This window comes from Natator depressus, chromosome 10 (assembly GCF_965152275.1).
Source record: "Natator depressus isolate rNatDep1 chromosome 10, rNatDep2.hap1, whole genome shotgun sequence".
In the NCBI taxonomy this organism is placed as follows: domain Eukaryota; kingdom Metazoa; phylum Chordata; order Testudines; family Cheloniidae; genus Natator; species Natator depressus.
In genome coordinates, this window is record NC_134243.1 from 407,997 (window position 1) to 430,247 (window position 22,251).

General features: G+C 41.4%; 1 protein-coding gene across 9 annotated transcripts in view; it reads right to left on the reverse strand.

Annotated features, from left to right (window-relative positions):
- PDPK1 (3-phosphoinositide dependent protein kinase 1) overlaps window positions 1-22,251 on the reverse strand; it is a 157,759-nt gene that overhangs the window by 106,396 nt on the left and 29,112 nt on the right. For 7 of the 9 annotated variants that reach the window (XM_074964914.1, XM_074964913.1, XM_074964911.1 and 4 more), the window contains exons 1-4: window positions 19,831-19,902; window positions 5,362-5,631; window positions 529-571; window positions 121-258 (exon numbers count right to left, since the gene is read on the reverse strand). In XM_074964914.1, coding sequence (XP_074821015.1) covers window positions 121-258; window positions 529-571; window positions 5,362-5,631; window positions 19,831-19,869 — 490 coding nt within the window. In that variant the 5' untranslated portion in view covers window positions 19,870-19,902. Of the gene's footprint in view, window positions 1-120; window positions 259-528; window positions 572-5,361; window positions 5,632-19,830; window positions 19,903-22,251 lie in introns of those variants that run through there. The other 2 variants (XM_074964912.1, XM_074964908.1) reach the window with 1 other exon arrangement.

Below are 22,251 nucleotides of genomic sequence, written 5' to 3' on the forward strand. Positions count from 1 at the left end.
AGTGCTGCTCAGTTTCTTTCCATGTTTCTCTTATTCCAGTAAAGTTCTATAGGTTTGAATGAAATAATTCACTTGCTACTTTCAAACACTTTGCAATAAATATTTAATTCAAAAGGATACACAGCTTTTCATCATCCTGAAACGTGAAGTAGAGTTTCACAAAGAAAGGGTGATCCAGACGGGACATTACATCTCTCTCTCTGGTCACATAGGGGACCTTATTTTCTTTTATGATATGACGTTTTTCTAGAATTTTAACTTGAAGACGAAGAAGAACAATGAAAATTCAGAGGACTTGAGCCCAAACAAGGCATGTTGTAAACGAAGCAGTTTTGCAAACTGACTGGTTAGATAACAGTGACGCTCTAAAAAATGCCAAACTTCCCTGATTAACAGTTGCTCCCACTCTCTCTCCCCCATCATTAGAGGGGAAGGAGGTAACAGAATATTTTAAAAAGTGAATATAGTTAAAGATACCTATTTCAGTGTTATGCTTAAAACATTTAGCTTGAAGGAATCGTTACTTACTGGCATATTCTCTGGAAGTTGCCAATTCTCGGGCCAAGACAACCTGGTTTAGGGGGGAAAAAAAACCCACAATGTAACTGGTTCATTAAAAAGATATACAAGGATGCCAGCTTGCTCTTCATTCCCAGTCACAGTTTGACTTTTGTATTAACCTCAATCCCTATGCCCACAGATGTTTAATGCACCCCTTTCCATATACACTCCACATCATGGCCCTAAAATCAGCAAATCAGTTAAGCATGTTCTTGAGTCCCATTGAAGTCAATGTGTTTAAAGTTCAGTACACACTTAAGTGTTTTGCTGAACCAGGGCTGATAAACACCATCGGGTAATCAATAAACTAGATTTTATTCTCCTTTTCAGGAAATCATATGGGTTACAATATAATATGCTACACTAAATCATTGATGATCTTTCTACAAGAAGACATGCGTCTCTGCTGTGTGTTTCAGGCAAATATAGCAAAAATATTTCCTGAAGTTATTTATATTTATTTATTTTTAAGTATATAAAAAGACTGCCATAGTATGTATCCATGTCCTGCATGGTGTCCTTGAGCACTTTAATCAATTTATCCATAAAAGATTAAGAGCTAAAAGCAACAGAAAGGCTTTCAGTGTAGCCTACAATTTGACAAGATAAAACAGTTCACTGATGAAGAGAGGAAGAGTTCCAAACAGCAGAGGTGAAGGGTGGGGAGGGGGAGAAGAGGCCTTCAAGACAATGGTTCCAAATTTTTGAAAAGAAAAAAGTTTCAGAGGGAATGTGTTAGTGAAATGCAAGTGAATTTACAGTCTGTATGGAATAAGAAGTTTCCTAATAGGAGAGTTTTGATCAGATACACACACAAAACACAACAGCTAGAATGCACAGTGTCTCCTTGCCTGAATACAAGCAAGAACGTCTCTGCTACATCAGAATATCTAGAATGTTCCAGTAACAAGTTTTCATATTAGGTTTCTAACAATGCATTAGGAGGAATATAATCTATATCTAGTTCTTACATAATCTACACCAAATTTTCTACCATCATACCATGCTTGTTCATATGCCAAAGTTTTTTTAGTTAGAGTAGAATACTCCAACATCTTAACTTATTTCAAATACATGCTATTAAGTAAAAGTATTATACTTTTTTTTTTAAGGCTAGCCATCTTACACCCCCTGAATAGGTTTATGCAAACAGAGTTACACTGCTCCAGAAGTGGATATTTTGTTGAAAGTTTACTTCTCAATAAAACTGTAGGAGGGTTGTTCACTTTTTTATTTTCTGAGTGTAAGAGGTCTGAAGTTGACAGAAGCAGATCAGTGAGAAGTCAGATTAGAAACACTCAAGGTTTAAAAATTATGCATTTATAATAAAAAAATTTCAAAAAGATTTCTGTGTATAGGATTAACATATAACAATCAATCTTTAAAACATTTATCCCTCAGACTACAATATTTATGATCAGATTTGGTCAGAAAGTGGGGTGTTTTGTTTCTTTTTTTGCAAAATTTCTTCCCCTACCCCAGCTCTATCATAATTTCAACATTTCTGAAATCTACTAAACCAGCTCTTTTCAAGATCTATTACTTAATACTTAAATATCAACATGCCCAGATGTAAAGAGCTAGCTTTTTGCATTTTGGGGAATGCAAATATTTATATTTGTATTAGAATAGTCAAGTTAGCCAATAGTCAAGAAACAATATAAAACATAAGCCTCGATCTTGCAAAAATGCACTTTAATAACTTTACACATGTGAATAGTCCCACTGAGATCACTGGAACTACTCACACATGCATAAATGCTTGCAGAATTGGGGATTTACATTGATCTCTCAATCTCTACATTGCAGCCACTTCCACCTTGATAACAAAAATATGAGAAGTTTACAATGACTGAGAAAAGCCAACAGATTGCCATAAATCAAAACAATTTAAAAAACTTTAGCTATTGTGTAGCCAAATTGACACTTACTCGCTTATAGTAATATTAGATCTATATAATGAAAAAGCCACTTTAATGGAACTTTAACACTGGAAAACATGTCACAAAGCTAAGGTCCCAACTGCAACAGTAATTCTGCCACATTGCACTTCCTACACATTTTACTAGAAGTCAGTCAGTAATATATTAAACTACTCATTTAAAATCAGAAAACAAATTGTTGTGTGTAATCCTGCCAAGTTAATTTACTGTTGAACTCTTATATTAGGATTTCCAGATTTTAGTGAGTGAGTATCTATGCAACCATTCATTTCCTGTGTAGGTGCACTTGGTTTTAAAAAATAAAAATAAAATTAAGGTAGAACAAGAACTTTAACTGAAATCCTTACAGTGGCATCATGCTCTGAGGTGCATTAAGTTCTTACAATGGCATAAACCTCTAACCCAGTTCAAATCCTTCAGACCAGATTAAAGTAAATCTTGAATATTTTAAAGAGCATGAGAAACTCCACCACCTTATGGCACTATAAGTGCTTAAGCCACTAAAAACACACACTGGGATATGTCGTCTTCTGAAAACTTAAAATTCAAGTCTTTTAAGGCAGAAGGGTGCTTTTTATGGGAGTTGAAAAGTGGATGCAGCAGGCATAAACACCACCTCTTGAAGTGTAAACTTAATTTTGTACTGCACACTGAAAACTGGACCTCGTTAACACCCAACTATTGTTTTTTCCAAACTTGGCTGAGGATAAATTTCTCAATGACTTTATTCACATGCCAAATTTGAAGTTTCAAAACTCACCCAAGGAGTTTCTGTGGGAACTAAAGGATAGTAACTTTACAAAAACCAAAAATGGACAAAGTGTTGCTTCAGTCTCACAAAACTGAAATTATGAGCATATGAACATCTATTGGTCTGCACGCATGGCCTGACCAGAGTGCTGAAGGCAGTGATGGGTGCAGTATAAGAATGTAAGTCAATAGTTTGACAGCCTATTTCCATTGTAACAGCCAGTACTAGGCTCCTGCAATAATTAAGCAAATTGCTCAGTAACTCAAATGCTGTCAGAAGTGATCTTTATTCAAATATAAAAGGAAAAAAAAAATCAAAAACCAAAATGTTACTCATTATCATTACTAATGTAGAAAGAGTCCAGATCTAGGAAGTCATACTAGGTGTTTGACACAAAATATCCATTAGTCTTCATTAAAAAAGTCAGTTGTGACCCGCTGCTTAATACAATTACTATTGACAACAAGGGGAAAGAAAAAACAAGCCACTAGGAAAAGAACAGGTTAAAGAATATTTAGCTAAGTTAGATGTATTCAAGTTGGCAGGATCTGACAAAATTCACTCTTGGGTATGAAAAGGAACTAGCTGAAACAATCTCAGAACCATTATCTTTGAGAATACATGAGGTTCCAGAAGACTGAAAAAGGGCAAACATAGTATCTATCTTTAAATAGGGGATGAGGACCAGAGAATTATAGACCAGTCAGCTTAACTTCATTATTTGGAAAGATACTGAAAAAAATTATTAATCAGTTTGTAAGCACAAAGAGGATAATAGGAAGATAAAGTAGCAGCCAACAATGATTTGTCAAGAACAAATCATGCCAGACCAACCTAATTTCCTCTGACAGGGTTACTGGCCTAGTGCACTGGGAGGAAATAGTCGATGTGATATACCTTGATTTTAGTAGGGATTTTGCCACAGTCCCATATGATAGTCTGAAAAGCAAACCAGGGAAATGTGGTCAAAATTGCTGTAACATGGGTGCAAAACTGGTCAAAAAAGTGTACTCAGAGTAGTTTTCTATGGTTCACTGTCTAACTGGGAGGACATATCTAGTGGGACACTGTAGGGGCCTGTCCTGGGTCCGGTACTATTAAACATTTTTATTGATGACTTGGATAATGGAGAGGAGAGTAAGTTAATAAAATCTGAATGACACCAAACTGGAAAGGGTAATAAGGACTTTGAAGAACAGGATTAGAATTCAAAAGGCTCTTGCCAAACTGAAGAATTGGTCTGAAATCAACAAGATGAAATTCAGTGAAGACAAGTAAAAAGTACAACAACACTTTAGAAGGAAAAAGTAAATGTATAAATACAAAATGGGGAATAACTGGCTAACCAGTAGTACTGCAGAAAAGGATCTGAGGGTATATAGCAGAACACATATAACATAAGCCAACAATGTGAAGAAGTTGTGAAAAAGGCTAATATTCTGGTGTGTATTAACATGAGTTTTATACGTAAGACATGGGAAGTAACTTTTGTTCTACACAGGAACGGTGAGGCCTCGGCTAGAGGAATCTATCCAGTTTTGGATTCTATGTATTAAGAAAGATGTGGACAAACTGGAGAGCATGCCGAGGACAACAACAAAAATGGTAAGAGATTTACAAAACCTGACCTTTGTGGAAAGGTTTAAAAAAAACAAACAAAAACTGTGTACGTTTGAATTTTGAGAAAAGAAGAGTTGTGGGGGACCTGAAAGCAGTCTTTAAATAGGTTAAGGGCTGTTATGAAGAGGACAGTGATCAACTGTTCTCCATGTCCATGATGGTAGGACAAGAAATAATCAGTGTCATCTGCAGCAAGGGATAGTTAGAAAGTATTTCCTAATATCTAAACTAACTATAAGGATTGTTTAGTAGTGGAATATGTTACCAGAGGAGGTGGTAGAATCTCACTCATCAGGTTTTTAAGAGGAGGTTAGACAAACACCTGTTGGGGATGGTACAGTTGGTTCTGACTCAGTGGGGGGGGGGGTGGACGGTGGACTAGATGACCTATTGAGGTCCCTTCCACCACTTCCTTTCTATGACTCTGTGGTTATGTTTTTGTTGAACCAATATAGCAAGGAGCTGAAAAATAGCTGTATTACTCACTGTTGAGAAAGATCCTTCACCCAGAATTTTCCCAAATTTGAAATCCTCACGTCGTTTTTTTCGAGGCTGTGGAGGCTGTTGTCCTGAATGTTGCTGTAGGGAGTTTGAACTAGACCTTGATTCAGCTGCAGTTCCCTCCATGTTAGACCCTTGTCTGCTGCCACAGGTGGTAATGACAGATGGAGTGCTGGAATCTGTCTGGTTCCTCACCATTGATGGGGATGGGCAGGAACATATAACCACACTCGACTGGATTGGAACAGCATCATACTGAAAAGAGAGGGTCGAACATATTCATTTATCTAAATGTATAACTGGAGGGGCTAAGCAACATAAATGCATGAAAATGTACAAAGTGTAAGAATGCCATATAGCAGAGTCCTTCCTATGAAGAACTACAGTATAAACTTACAAGGTACAATACACAACTGTACACAACAAAAACAGATCTGCAATGCTTCACAGAACTGGTGGGTCTTCAGGAGTGTAAATATTTATCGAGAGACTATTTGAAGTGTAGAGGGCTGCATGGAAGGAAGCAGGAGCCAGGAATGAGCAAAGGAAGCAGTCAAAACAAACTAGGATAGAGCATAGGAAGTGGGAGTAGTGTAGGAGACTGAGAATAGGTATAGGCTGGGTCAGAGCTACTGGAAGCGTAGCACAATGAATTGGAACTTTAATGCAAAGATTTATATAAAAGGAATGAAGATGCAGATAGAATATCTGCACTCACTCATTTTATACAAATCATACTTTAAGGGAAGATTATTCTTCACCTCCCCTCCCAATACTCAGATGCAGAGCTAAAGCGTGAACTGGCTGATTAAGAGAATTTAAGATCTGCCAGTGACACCAGGGCAGAGTTTGTATTTGCAAGCAAATTTCCTTCAGTTTTTCTCTTTTCCTCCCCTCCTACTTTTTCCTTTTCAAAACTAGGAAATTAAAATAATTACTGGAGTTAATGCAAAGCTACCGTTGAGAGAATTAAAGCCAAATGTTAAATTTGTTCCAACAATATTACTGTGGCTACTTTTGTAATTTCTCTTCTTTCCCAAGCTAAATAAAACTGCTTTACTTGCATGTTACTGAATTCCATCAAATGCACAGGATGTGCAATGCAGTTGAGTTAATATTACCAGACCAATCTTAACTTTTTTAGAGCTTCATGACCTACTCTCCCTGATTCGAGTACAATAGTGACTTAGCTGAGGCTCAGTACAAATCAAACTCTGGTGAGGTTATCTTACCGAGGGAAGCATCTCTAGCAGTTGACAGGTGCACGACGTCTGCAACCTCTGTTTTGGGTATCTGCAGTTTCAGTATCTTATTGGACTTATCACTGTTCTGTATTCCCAGTTAACAAGTGTGACTCAAAGCTCCTTTTTCTATCTTCAGCTGGCCAGGAGACAGACCTTTTCTCCCTGATGCAGACATTGCTAAAGTCATCATACTTTCTTGAAATCACAGGATGGAGTGCTGCAATGTACTCTAGGGGCCTACTCTGGGAGACTATTCAGAAGCTGTAGCTAGTGCAGAATGTTGCTGCTTGTCTCAGATAGAGTGAGTATGTAAGTTCTGTTCTCAGCGTTCTGCATTGGCTGTCCATTTGCTTTTGGATACAAGTCAAGTGGTTATTCTCCATGCAAATAGACGTCCCCTATGCCTCACTTTGGTAGCTTCAATGTGCTGTGGCACTCCAGTTCCCAATGCTGAACTCATGGGGAACTGGCGGCAGGGACAGTCTCAGTAGAAGACCCTTTACTCTTGAGCTTAAGGAAGGTCACTCCAGATCTGTACCTGGTCACATGTAGGGCATGATGCAGAACAGGAGGTATTTTTCAAACAAATTTAAACTTTAAAAATCCAAGTATGTTAAAGTTTGTCAATGCATAGTAAGGGCAACCAACAGAGCCATCTGGGGTGGGGTAAAAGGGGCAGGTTTCCTCTGGTTCCGTTTGAGAGGGCCCCCAAACGGAGTGATGCACAAGGTCGCAGCACCACTGACTCAAATTTGGCCCGGGCACCCCATCATTATGGAGGGGGGGTCAGGCCAAACCTGAGTGCCACTGCAACCCCACATGCTAGGTCGCAATGACCAGAGTGGGGAGCCAGGAGCAGCTCCACAAGACAGAAGCCACAGCAGCAGGTTAAGTGTGGGCTCAATCTCCAATCCCCTCCTGCTGGGCCTCACCTCAGTGGTAACTTTTTTGGAAAGGCAGAGGGCCTCAGTTTCTGATTTTGCCCAAAGTGCCAAAAACAATCTGTGCAGTCCTGCCAAAACAACCTTAACTGTTCCCTATCAGACTCTTCAAATTTCCCATATAGTTAAGGATTCACTGAAATCTTGTGAAGACTTAAAAAAATAAAAATGTAAAGGATGAATTGTCTTTTAGACCCAACTCATCGTTCTTTGTGGCTAAAAGTTTGTCCTTTAACAGAAACTTTAACTCTGCCCTGTAGCGATATCATGCAACAACCACACTCCTCTGAAAGTCATGGAGAGTCTATATTTTTCAATTCACTTCAGAAATTAAATTTGAAAGCAAGGTTGACACATCCAGGTATTTACTTAAGCAACTATAAAGATAAAAAATCCACAGTCTTTTTATTCCAAAAAACCAACAAAATTGGATTGAAATATAACAGAATTTAAATATAATTTGGTAGCTTTTATTTATATACTTTGTTGCATTCTTCACACAGAAGTTATGATACAAATTCTTCAATAAGTATTTTCCAATCACCACCTAGTAGTTATTGAGCTGGGTGTACAGGCTTTACCAGTAACTAAACCCCAAAAGCTCTGGTTACCAATACATGAATGTTAGCCTCCCATGTAAACACTTAATCTTATTGTCTTCCTCCTCTGCCTCACTTCTTCTTCATTCCTTCTCTGTGCTAAGTCCTTTGGTCCTACTCTGTAATTAGGAGCAGATCCTGAAAACACTTACGTAACTTTACTCAACTGATCAACTGCACTGAAGCCAATGGTACTTCTTTAAAAAAAAAAAAAAAAAAAAAAAAAAAGTACCTTTTCAAGCAGTTAAAAAACTTGCGCTCTTGTATGTGTGTTTGTCTTTTTGCCAGAGGACAACACTACAAACTTGCACACACAAAAAACAATGTCACCACTCTGGATGAGGGAAGCATCAGTGAAAGTTTCCCTTCAGACTTCCAAAAAGGCAACTGACAGCTCAAGCATAAAATAATAACCTTTTAAACTCACCATTGGAGTCGTCCAATTTTTCCTCAAATAATTAGTATGCCTGCTACTCACCATTCAAAACAGTTCTCTTCATTTCTTACAAGAGTTCGCACATTTCCTAGTTTGCTCTGGCCAACAGACTCAAACCATCAAGTTTCGTTTTATAATAACCTTTGCTTAGTTTAAATGCTCTATTTCTTTCATATGCAGTGTTGTTGTAGCCATGTTGGTCCCAGGATATTAGAGAAACATTTTGACCTGAAGAAGAGTTCTGTGTAAGCTTGTCTCTCTCCTCAATAGAAGTTAGTCCAATAAAAGATACTACCTCACCCACCTTGTCTCCAATATATATGTCATGTCACTTTAAATTGTCTAAGATATGAGAGAGATTGATGACTAGAGTCCCATTTAATGCTTGCCAAATGACATATTTTGGTTTATTAGTTATCAGCATTTTATGTCATCACCACACCTGTGGGCATGCATTCCCTCTTGAATGACACTCTCCACCACCAACACTGAAATTCATACCTTATAGAGTTAAATTATATGAGGAAGGGGCTAGATCTCATCTTTACTGCTGCTGCAATTGTCTTCTCAAAGAACAAAAATGCTAGTGCTTTCTGCAAATTCCAAAAGCTAACCAAGCAGCAGACACACTAAAAGTCACATAGCCGTGATATTATACACCCATAGTTTTCTTCTGTCCAGGAGGCTAAGACATGTTTTATTTTGTTTTGAGTATTTCTACTTCCAAGTTCCAATGAGACTTCTACAACTTACCTCACCAACTACTCTCACAGCAGCTGCTTAAGAGTAGCAGCCCCTGGACCTGTCAGAGTGGGCAGGGAGAACTGGCATGTCAGAGCAGGCTCTGCATTAAACTCTGCTAAGCCTCAGATGTTCACAAGGAAGACATCAACCAGCTTTATTTTTACATTGTCCCTGAACTTGTTAGAGAAGTTCAGGCCAAATTTAAAATGTTTCATTATTATACAGCTCTACAATAGAAGAGCAAAACTGGTCCTCTGCTACTACAGGATTACAGTCTAAGAGCACAAACTGAAACAGAACTATACTGAGACAGTGATGAGGGAGCCAAATGTAGACAGAGTGCATCAGAAAACAAGGTGGGGGGGATGGGGGGAAAGGCTTGCAGAATCCTTTAGAGCAGAACTAAGGGAAATCTGCCTATGTTGGTTGGGAGGCTGGCCTATGTACACAAAGCAGCATAGAATACAACCTGAAGACACAAAGGGAACAGAGAGACAGGGGAAATGGAGAGAGAGATTAAGACAGTTGTCTGAGAACTGAGTAAACTTCAGCCATTTTTGCTGAGATGTAGTGTTTTTACACACACTTTCTTTGTCACACACACAAAAGTCCCAGAGCTGCTGGTTTTCAAAAGACAGATACTGCTTTCAGTATGCGTGTCCTTTACGGTTATTTGCTAAATGTAGAAGGTATCTAAGATACTGAATACATACTACAGTGGGACAGGAGGTCACTCAGATGTGAAAATGGAATTATATTAATTATATGGAAGCATCAATCATGGTTTCACTTGTAAATTTTAGTTTTGCTTTGCACTTCGAGCAGAGATTCAACCTCTTATGAATGAGAATACAATGCATCTTCTCCAAATTGAACACATTTTGAGGCTAGAATGTATTTTGAGAATTATTTACAAGTAAATCCATTGGTTTAGGAGTTAATTAAAAACAGGGTCCTTAAATTAAAAAAAAAAAATTAGTATCTATCAGTCTTTTCTTTATCATAAATGACCTTAACAACTGCCCACCACAAACTTTTTATATTGGTAATATTCAGTAAACCCTTGTGCATAGCTTTATTACAATCTAATTTCTTCAAATATAGCCTAAATTATCAATCCTTGAATCTGACCTGCTATGATTATATAGGTTGCAAACAGGGTCAGGTCAATAGCTCAGGTAACTTTACCTTTCTTTATATTGGCAGTTAATGGGATGACCTGTGTAATTATAGTACTGTCAGCCTAACATCGATCCCAGGCAAGATAATGGACTCAAAGAATTAAATTAGATGCGGGACTCAAAGAATTAAAAGGAGGGTAATATAATTAATGCCAATCAACATCGGATTATAGCAAATAGATCCTGCCAAACAAACTTGATTTTTATTTTTTTTTAAATGAGATCACAAGCTTGGTTGAAGGTAATAGTGTTGAGGTAATATACTTAGATTTTTGTAAGGCATTTGACTTGGTACCACATAACATTTTGATTAAAAACCTAGAAAGATACAAAACTAACATGGCAAACATTAAATGGACTAAAGACTGGCCAACTGATAGGTCTCAAAATGTAACTTTAAATGGGGAATTGTCATCAAATAGGTATATTTCTTTTGGGGTCCTGAAGGGATTGGTTCTTGGCCCTATACCATTTAACAGTTTTATCAATGACCAGCAATAAAACATAAAATCATCACCAGTAAAGTCTGTAGATGACACAAAGATTGGGGAAGTGCTAAAAAGGGGACTGGTCATTGATAAAGAATGATCTGGACCACTTGGTAAGATGGGCAGATGCAAATATGCATTTTAATAGGGCTAAATGTAAATATAAACATCTAGGAACAGAGAACATAGAGTATACTTACAGAATGGGGGACTCTATCCTGAGAAGCAGTGACTCAAAAATATTTGTGGATTGTGGAACATAATCAGCTGTACATGAGCTTGCAGTGTGATGCGGTGGTCAAAAGGGCTAATGTGATCCCTGGATGTATAGAGAGGAAAACCTCTCTACTCCGATTTGAGACTACTTTACCTCTGTATTTGACACTGGTGTAACTGCTACTGGTATACTATGTCTAGTTCTGGGGTCCATACTTCAAGAAGTTGATAAATTGCAGAGTTCAAAGAACAGCCACAAGAAGGATTACATGATTAGAAATGTATGCCTTATAGTGATAAACTAAATAGATTGAGCTCTTTGAATCTAACGAACTGAAGGTTAACAGGTGACTTGATCACAGATTATAAATACCTACACAGGGAACAAATATTTGATAATGGGCTCTTCAATCAAGCAGACAAAGGTATAACACAATCCAATGATTGGAAGTTGATGCTAGACAAAACTCATACTGGAAGTTGTGCATAATTTTTTTTAAATGAGGGTAATTAACCATTGGAACTATTTACCAAGGGTCATGGTGGATTCTCCATCACTGCCAATTTTAAAATCAAGACTGGATTTTTTCCTAAAAGATCTGCTCTAGGAATTATTTTAGGGAAGTTCTGTAGTCTGTGTTATATGGGAGCTCAGACTAGACTGTCACAAATGGTCCCTTCTAGCCTTGCAATCTATGAGTGAGGCCACTGACAGAGGAAACAACCAATTACAAACAAACATTCTTCACAGCTAATTAGAATGGAACAAATCTACTGGTTGCAACGAATCAGTGGTCTGAGGAAGACGAGATAGACAGTGCTTGAAAGACTCCCCAGAGCATTGCTGCCTTTGCTCCACTGAGTACCTAAGCACCACTGCTTGGGAAAGAGACAAGAGCATAAGGGGATCCCTTGAAGTAAAGGCACAAAAGCACGGGGGGAGGGGATGAGCTCTCTCCTGCCCTTTTTTTCACATCATACCAGACCTCAACAATCCTCTAAGCCAGTAAATCAATCCTCAATTAGAGGCCAGACCCATCAGTACACTTCAACTGCTTTTTTCTGGTGCCGTCTCTCGCGCGCGCTCTCTCTCTCTCTCTCTCACACACACACACACACACACACACACACACACAGCGCACATCTGCAGAGCGACATTCTACAGATGCAGTAGTAGGTCCATAAACGATTTCAATGTCTCTTCTGTGACGTGGTGGATATCACTCACTCACCTCTGAATCCATATTTATGCCACTGTGTTATATGTTCAATGGCTTGGATGTCCTCACTGCAGTCGCATGTAAGGGAGTCTTTGATTTTCCACTTGTCCATCAAGTAGCCGCATCTGCCATGGTGTGTTCAGATGCAGCTCAGTGTGGTCCAAAATCTGCATGGCACATTGAAAACAGGAGAGAAGCTTGTTGGGTCAGTATAGTGTGCTTGTTTGGAATTTTAGAGGAAGTCCAGACACTTGGCCATTCCCTAGCTGGATCCAGAGACATGAGGTGTTCAAATGTGGTCCATAAGGGTTTTTGCAATTTCAGGTGTTGCTGGGGTATGTTATCCATAACCTGCTGGATGGGAAGTTCTGGGTAGTCTTTGGTGCATTTAAGTTTTCGTGCTGTTGCTATATCTCAACAGATAGCTGGGGGTTCTATGTTTGTTAATACAGAAAGTCACGGTAGATATGTTGATTTTAAAAGTTCCTTGATTATTTGCATGCTCGGATTCAGCTGCTTAGCCAAAAGTGGGGTATGGCAGCTTCTTGTTTACACCGATGCACAGTACACCCTGCAACTAAGTACACCAGGGCCAAGACTGATGTTCGTAGCACCAGGGCAGTTGTTCCTGATAACTTCTGAACAACACTGATGCGTGTCTTCGTTTTAGACGCTACTTCCTTGAGGCGATCATGAAAGCTCAGTGTGCAGTCAAGAATGTCATTCTTGAGACAGATATGTTGGCTTTGGGTCATAACACAGTTTCACCACAAAACTCGACAGTGTGTTTTGTGTGATTCTATTGTCAAAGTTGGAAAGTAGAGACCACCAATTTGCTCAGATCTGGTCTCAGCTGCCACTTTTGGAAGTACTCCTCCATGATCTTAAGGTCAGATACAAGGGTCACTTCAAGTTCTTTAAAGCTACGGGCCTGAACTGCAAGTGCCAAATCATCAGCATATGCCAACTTCTGCGTTATTGTTTCAGTCATATTGCTTGTGTACAAACTGAAGAGTGTTAGAACAAGGACAGAGCCCTGCAGTAGGCCATTATTCAAAGCACGCGGGTTGCTAGTTTGACCTTCGAGGTATATGAGCATCCTTTGGCCACTAAGCATGGTGTTCAAAGTGATCCTCTGTGTGCCGATTCTCAGGCTGCTGGCTAAGTTCAGTGGCAGACCAGACTGTCATACACTGCTGACAGATTGATGAAAGCAGCACTACTGATCTTGAGTTTCATTGGAATCCAGCCTCCATGTCTGTAGTGAGGGCCAGGACCTGGCTGCAACAATTTCTGTTCAGTTGAAAACCAGCTTGATCTTTGTGTAGGTTGGCATCCACACTGGGACTGATCTGATTTGATTGATGAAGCATATGCTTCATCACTTTGCAGATGGTGCTCAAGAGGGAGACTGGCCTATAACTAAGCAGGGTGATCTGCGGGTTTTCCAGGCTTTAGACACTGGCGTCTCTCCACCCACTACTTTTCCCAATTTCATGACTGCAATAGCTGCAATCAATCTTCTTACTTGTGAATGGTCCAGACCATTGGAGCTCATGTGGACATCACCTGACAGAATGGATGCTGGACTTGTTTGTGATACCATTTGTCCCCTGGCTGTTTTGATGTCCACAAAAATTTAGCAGTGATGGCACTGCCCTTCACTTATGGCTTAGTGACATGCATGGGATTTGCAGCCCCATAGTCTTTCAGTTTCAGCAGGTTCCAGGAGGATCTGCTAAAGCGTGTGAAGTTTAGACCTTCTACACATTCAAGCGACCATTTCTGCCTTGTTGCATCCAATGACGCCAGGAGGGCTTCTCCAATTTCTGGGTCTCTATGCTCCCCATAATTGTGAAGGCATTCTTGGGTCTTTGCAGTCCAGCAAGGAGTGTAGGATGGCCTGAGTCCTCAGGGATGTTGTTCTTTGTGGCAGAGATTAATAGCGCAGTAAAATGGTCAAATGTCTTTGGCAGCGGGGGTATGCAGGAGATACCGTCCACAGTCAGTGAAAGTGGCCCAGTCTGCTTTGTTTGAAGTTCCAGCATGGTGCTGGTTTTGAGTAGAGAGCTGGGAATTGAATGCCAATATGGATCAGCACTGCTCTGTGCTGGCTGAAAAGTGAAACCAGACAATCACTATGCTCTCAAATGAACTCACACAGGAAAAAGACAAGACAAAGAACACTATCACCTGGGGGTGAACACTTTTCACAAAGTGATCACTCTATATCTGACCTATCAGTCCTCATCCTCAAAGGAAACCCGCACAACATTTTCAAAAGACGAGCCTGGGAGCTTAAATTCATAACTTTGCTAAACTCTAAAAATCATGGACTGAATAGAGACACTGGATTTATGGCTTATTAAAACAATCTTTAACCTACTAACATTCACTCTCAACTATCTCCTCCCTCCCGCCCTCCTTTCCTCCCTTTGACCAGAGGGGTGTTAATGGGCCACTTCATCTTGAATTGTCTCTTGAAATGTGTATTCATGCTGAACAATCTGTTCCACCTTCTACCCAGAGTGCCACAGCTAAACACATTTCCCAGACCTGAAGAAGAGCTCTGTGTAATTTGAGCATTGGACATTTTAGTCACTTGCAATGCTGCAGCCTGACACTGAGTAAGTGAACTGCTTTGGCACTTACACCATTGTCTTCTGAGATGGACCGTTGCCACCATAATTACCTATGATAGAAACATGCTTATGAACATAAAGTGTTTTATCCAGTTATTGCTTGGTGTCACTACAGGACAGAATTAAGGATTTTTGGTTGCCTTAACTGCATTTACACACATTAACACGTGGGGATTTCTGTTAAGTGTAAGTTTCTTTCAACTCCGAATTTCTGTGAATTTGTAATGCTTCGTTTTGGAATAATTTTACTATGCTTTTTATCCTTTAGTAACTGATACATACTCTCAGTCTTAACAGGTTTTTTGTGTACATGTCTAGGAATATAACTGGAACCCATTTTGCAACTTTAGAACTACGGCAGGGATGTGTTTTGCTAGCAGAAATCCCCCCTCTCTGTCAAAACATTTATCTACTCCTCTAGAAGCAGAGACAAGTCTCTAAGTTTCTCTATCAGATCAGAACTTGCCATTTAAACATCTACTCCTCCTCGTGATTTACAGCTTGGTTGCCACAGTGCCCCAACCTAGCAGAGAGTAGCCATTACTCCCAAAACTCTTCTTCTTCAGCTATCCCTTGGTGTGCGGATGATGTCTGCCAAGGGGGTTCATTGGTGGGTTTTTAAGTGGCTGAGGAACCCAATTTGTGCCCTGCAGATTTTCCCACAGAAGTGACTGGTGTAATCTTAGAGGAGACAGTTGTTGGCTGAACTGTTGTGCCCTTTCTTTCCTCCTTTGTCGCTTCTCTCTCTCTCATGAGCTACATTCCCTCTAAGCTGCGCATCTGTGCAGCTACCTATTAAGCCCCACACAGGGGCTCAGGACTGCAGTGGGGAAAAACTCCTCTCCCCACTGGCCCCAGCACGGACGTGCTGCAGCCAGAGAAGAGGCACCGCCCTGCCCCGAGCCCAGTTGCTGCTGTTGGAAGGAGGGGGGAGAGAGAGAGATACTCATCTCTACCCACCATCACCCGCAAGTCCCGAGCAGCCTGCACCCCAACCCCTAACCCACAGCCAGAGCCAGAGCCCTCAGACCCCTGCACCCCAACCCTGAGCCCCTTATCCCCAGCCCTACTCCAGAGCCCTCACCTGCCTCCCTGCATCCCAATCCTCTGCCTCAGCCCTGCGCCCCCACACACACACTCCAAACCCCTTGGCCCCACCCCCACCACATGAATTTTGTTATGTGCACCAATATGGAGGGGATGTGTCACACATCCCCTCCATATTGGTGCACATAAAATTCATTCTGCACATGCGTAGGGAAAATTAGAGGGAGCACTACTTATGAGCATGTCTGTTCTCCTCAAAGTGAGCTGTGGCTTGGTGTATGGTGTGGTGCCACTGTGTTCTGTTCTGCGCCGCGCCATAGTCCTCCCAGTTTCCTGGATTGATGCCTCCCTTTTAAAGGTGTACTTTCAGTACATCTTTGAAGCACTTCCGCTGCCCTCCGAGAACCCTTCTTCCCTAATTTAACAGAGAGAACAGTACTTGCTTCGGGAGGCGAGTGTCAGGCATACCTACACAGCAGCCAGCCCAGCGGAGTTGGCGTTTCATGACCTGTGCTTCTATACCGTTGATGTTGGCTGCAGAGAGAACGCTGATGTTAGTGCATCAGTCTTCCTAGCTGATCCTGAGAATCCTCCTGAGGCAGCACTGCTGGAACCACTACAGTCGTCTGAGATGTCATCTATAGATTACCCAGGTGTCACATCCATAGAGAAGGATGGGGATGACAACTGCCTTGTAAACCAAGATCTTGGTGCCTGTTTGCAGATCCCTATCCTTGGAAGACTACTCAAACAAGTCTTCAAAAGGATGTGCTGGCACAGCGGATCCTGTATTCAATTTATGTGTCAATGCCGGCTGTTTGGGAGAGGTGGCTGCCAAGGTATGGAAAATGGTCCACATTTTCCAGGGGGTCTCCACTGATGGCAATTTGCGGAGTACAAAGAGTAGTTTGTGCAGGTGAGGATTGGTATAGTATCTTGGTTTTCCTAATGATGAGAGAAAGACCCAGGCTGTGATAGGCATCTGCAAAAAGATTTAAGGTACTTTGGAGGTCAGCCTCTATATGTGCGAGAATGACGCAGCCATCTGCATACTGAAGGTCAGTGATGCCAGTTCTCATGATCTTTGATTTTGTTTGGAGATGTTGGAGATTGAGGACTTGACCATCCATAGGATACTCAATCCCGATTCCTTCAGGCAGGTGGTCACGGAAAGGATTAGGATCATGACAAGGTAAACGGAGAAGAGTATTGGAGCAATGACAGAGCCCTGCTTGAATCCCAAAACAGGAGTAAGAGGCAAACAACAATTTAATTTACATTTATTAACAGGTGCCATCCATTACATTCATCTCAGACATATTTTCATCCACTCACCCCAGTACAATGGCAATCACAAACACTAAACATTCCCAAAGATGGCTGCCAATCTATTTTTAATGTCTAAAGAGAAAAAATTACTGAATTGTCACTGACAGTCAACATTGTTATTTTCCCCACAGGCTGATGGCCTGACACCTTTATCCAGGCAAGTCCTCCATTTTATACCTTCTGCTATTATGAACAGCACCTGTTGGTGGATCTCCAAGTGCTTTATAAACATTAAGCTTCAAAAACAGCTTTGTGAGGTACTGTCCTCAATTAAGGAGATAAATTCTGCACCACAGTTTACTTAAGTGATTTTCCCAAGCACACAAAGTGCCAAATTCTACTCTGTTATACTGATGTAGTCTGAAGTAACTCTGCTGTCTTCAACAAAATTACTCCAGATTTACAACAGAGTAAAAAGAGCAATGCAATTGAGCAAAGAAAGCTCGGAACAGAACCAAGAATTCCAACTCCAAGTATTCTGTCCTAACCAAGGGAACAGAATGTTTACTGCCCACTGTCACTGAAAGAGTACAACTGTGCAAGCAGAAGACAATGTGAAAGCTCAGGAGAGGTTTGTAGTATGAACTGAATTAAATATTCAATTGTCAAATTTGTTTATGGCAGCACAGAAGCATATGAGACAGTTAACCTAGTGATGGGTGGGGAAAAGGGATAGTATTAGACAGGAAAGTTATACTTACCAGCTATTTACTGCATATGCTCAGCTGCCAGCTTTCAAATTACAAAAAACATTAATATTGTAGAGTGTCCTCCACTTTTAAATCCTGTTTCAGTAGAGCAGAACAAATAGTCATATGAAGCCATTATGCTTCTCTATTTTCTGCACATGAACTATATCGTACAGGTAATTAGTGTTAATTAGTATGGTATTTCTTAGCTGTAAAGAGCATAAAGCTACATTCCTACAATAATTAGATTGCAAACCAAGAGGTTATACAAAGCTCAGATCAAGTATAATTTCTAAGACAACCCATCTAACACCAAGGTGTTCAGAAAACTGTACCTTCCCCAAACATGGCTGGAGAGAATTGTTAGTCAGAGGAATTACAGCAAACCACCACCATGCACAGGTTTATACAAACTGTATTTGTAAGTGAGAACCTATTGTAAAAAAAAGATATTTTAAATGAGCATCTATACGATACTGTTGTGAAGCTATGGTATTAATGGTGGTTATGGGATTTTTAATCACAAGTTAAAGTATCAAAAGAGGTTTTTATTTACCCTCTGAATAGGAAGTACTATAGTTAATGTAGCTTCAAATCCAAAATTTGAGAGAAAGAGGGGACTGGATTATCAAGATGAAGATATGAAAAACCAGTGGGATTATGCAGCGTTGCCTAGCATCTAAAAGTTTTTCAGTTCTAACACAGTAACACACTTTTTGACAAACAGACAGAAATTCTTCAAGTCACACTGATGTGAATACCACTTGCTCAAGCACCTTCAGGGCACAGCAAAGAGACACCCTGCCTAAAAACTGTTTGTACCTTTCTTTTTCTTGATAAGAACACTGTTTAGGGGACCCTCCACTTACCTGCAGGATTTTAAAATGTTTAAAATGTGAAAGCTACTAAACAAAGTTTCCTTCAAACCTGGCCGAGAGCATAGATTCTCACCAAAATCTAAGAAAACTTTTGGAGTTTTGTGGAATGTATGTTACATAAAACCTTACTTTCCAGCTTGACTGGTGGTCTTTTTTTTCCTTTATGTCGCTTTTCCTGGTGAGGGCCGTGGCGGCAGCATGAAGAGTAGGGAGGACCAGACCTCCTTTTCCTCCACAACAGGTTCCAGCTCCTCCTGGGGGATTCCCCTCAGTGTTCCCAGGCCAGCCCAGAGATATAATCTCTCCAGTGTGTCATGGGTTGGCCTCGGGGCCTCCGCCCAGTGGGACATGCCAAGTATAGTTCTAATGGAAGCCTCCTGGGGGCATCCTTATCAGGTGCCCAAACCACCTCAACTGGCTCCTCTTGATCTGGAGGAGTAGCAGCTCTACTCTGAGGCCCTCCCATATAGCTAAGCTCCTCACCCTATCTCAAACAGTAATCCCAGCCACTCTGCAGAGTAACCTCATTTGTACCATGTGTACCCACAATCTCGTCCTTCGGTCGTTATCCAAAGTTCATGACCATAGGTGAGGATGGGGACGTAGCGTTACCTGTAAACAGAGAGCTTCATCAGAGAACTCAGCTCCTGCTTCACCACCATGGATCAGTACAGCACCCGCATCACTATCACCACCGCACCAATCTGTCAATTGATCTCATGTTCCCGCTTGCCATCACTCGTGAACAAGACCCCTAGATACTTGAACTTGTCCACTAAGGACAGCTGCTTCCTCCTCACCTGGAGAGAGTAGTCCACTTTCTTCCGAGCAAAGACCATGGCCTCTGATTTGGAAGTGCTGATTCTCGTCCCAGCCGCTTCACGCTCTGCAGCGAAACATTAGAGTGCACGTCGGAAATCAAAGTCTGAAGAAGCAAGAAGGACATCATCATCTGCAAACAGCAGAGAGTCCCCATACTTGATGCACTCCACAGCTCAGCTGTGCCTTGATATCCTGTCCATGAAAAATCACGAACAGGAGTGGGAACAAGATACACAGTTGGCAGGGTCCAATGCCCACCTTGAACAAACTCGACTTAATACCAAGAATACAAAGCACAACTCTCACGCTGAGAATAGAAGGACTAGATAGTATGCAAAAGTGGCACCAGCACCTCATGCTCCCACAGCACTTCCCATAAGAAGTGGTCATATGCCTTCTCTAGGTCTCCAAAAAACTCCCACGACCCCTCAAGTATCTATGAGAGAGCAAATGGTCCATTGTTCAATGGCTGGGTTGGAATCCGCATTGTCTCTCCCGAATCTGAGGTTCGACTAACGGGTGTAATCTCCTCTCCAGCACCTTGGCACAGGCTTTGCTGGGGAGGCTGAGGAATGTGATTCCCCCCCCTATAATTGGAACGCATCCTCTTGTCTCCTTTCTTAAAGATTGGGACCACCACCTTGGTTTGCCAGTCCAGAGATACTGCACCCGCCTTCCATGCAACATTGAAGATGCTCGTTAACCACCACACCCCATCATCCTCCAGTGCTTTCAACATCTCCGGGCAAATCTCATCCACCCCTGCTGCCTTACCGCTACGGAGGCACTTACTACCCTATTGACCTCAGCAGCAGAAACAGATCTGATCTCATGGAGGTTTCTGGTGCTGCCTCCTGGAAGCGGGACATGTCCACGAGGTTGAGGAGTTCCTCAAAGTGCTCCTTCCAGCTCTCGACAATCTCCTCAGTCGAGGTCAGCGTTTCACCACCCTTACTGAGTACAGCTTGGGCAACATCTCGCTGATCCTCCTAAGGCAACAAATGGTTTACTAGAACACCTCTGAGGCTGTCTGGTACTCATTCTCCATGGTCTCTCCAAACACCTCCCAAGCCGGTGCTTTCACTTCAACAACCGCCACAATCGCAGCCCTCTTAGCCAGCAGGTACCTCTGAGCTGTATCAGGAGTCCTTCACTGCCTTGACAGCCTCCCTCACCACTGGAGTCCACCAGCAGATCCTAGGGTTGCCACCATGACAGGAACCAACTGCCTTCAGGCCACAGCTTTTTGTGGCTGCCTCAACAATTGAGGCCCTGAACATGGTCCACTCAAACTCAACGTCCAAGATCTCACCCAGAATGCAGCAGAAGTTCTTCCAGAGGTGGGAATTGAAGTCTTTCCGCACAGGGTCCTCTACCTGATGTTCCCAGGAGACTCACACTGATCATTTGGGCCTCCTGTCTATCCAGCTGGGGTCCCATGTATTGGATCCAACTCACCACCAAGCGGCGATCGGGTTGCCAACTCTGCCTCTCTCTTCACCTGACTTTCCAGAGCGTACAGCCTTAGGTCTGACGAGACAACCATGAAGTCGATCATTGATCTTCGACCCAAGATGCTCTGGTACCAAGTACGTTTATGAGCAACCTTGTGTTTGAACATGGTATTAGTTATGGACAATCCATGACTAGCACAGACCAGGGAGGCCATTCCTCCCAATCACTCCCCACCAGGTATCTCCATCATTCCCCACATAAGCGTTGAAATCCCCAAGTAGAACTACAAGGTCAGTCGGTGGCACTCTACTGAGAGCCAATCCCACAGTCTCCAGAACAGCAGTATCCTATAGATGCACATTTAAATGAAATTTTACAATATTAAAAATCACTTACAAATGTAATTTATCGAAGCCTGTGCATGGTGATAATGCTTTGCTGTAATTCCTCTGACTCTGGGAATTCTCTCCAGCCATGTCTAGGGAAGGTACAGTATTCTGAACACCTTGGAGTCAGACAGGTGGTCTTAGAAATTTTATTTGATCCAACTCTTGTATAACCTCTTGGTTTGCAATCTAACTATTGTAGGAATAGGAATGTAACTTTATGCTGCAACAGCTAAATCACAGAATCATGAAAGTGTAGGGATGGAATGGACCTCAAGAGGTCAAGCAGACCAACCCTGACAGATGTCCATCTAACCTGTTAGAAATCTCCAATGACAGGGGTAACTATGGGAGAACTTTTTCCTTGTAGCTAACCTAAATCTCCCTTGCTGCAAATTAAGCCAAATAATTCTTGTCTCAGCCTTGGTGGGTGTGGAGAACAATTGATAACTGACATCCTGTCACCATCCTCTTTATAACAACCTTTTGCATATTTGAAGACTATGCTGTGTACTACCCCCCCACTTCTTTTCTCTAGACTAAATATGCCTAATTCTT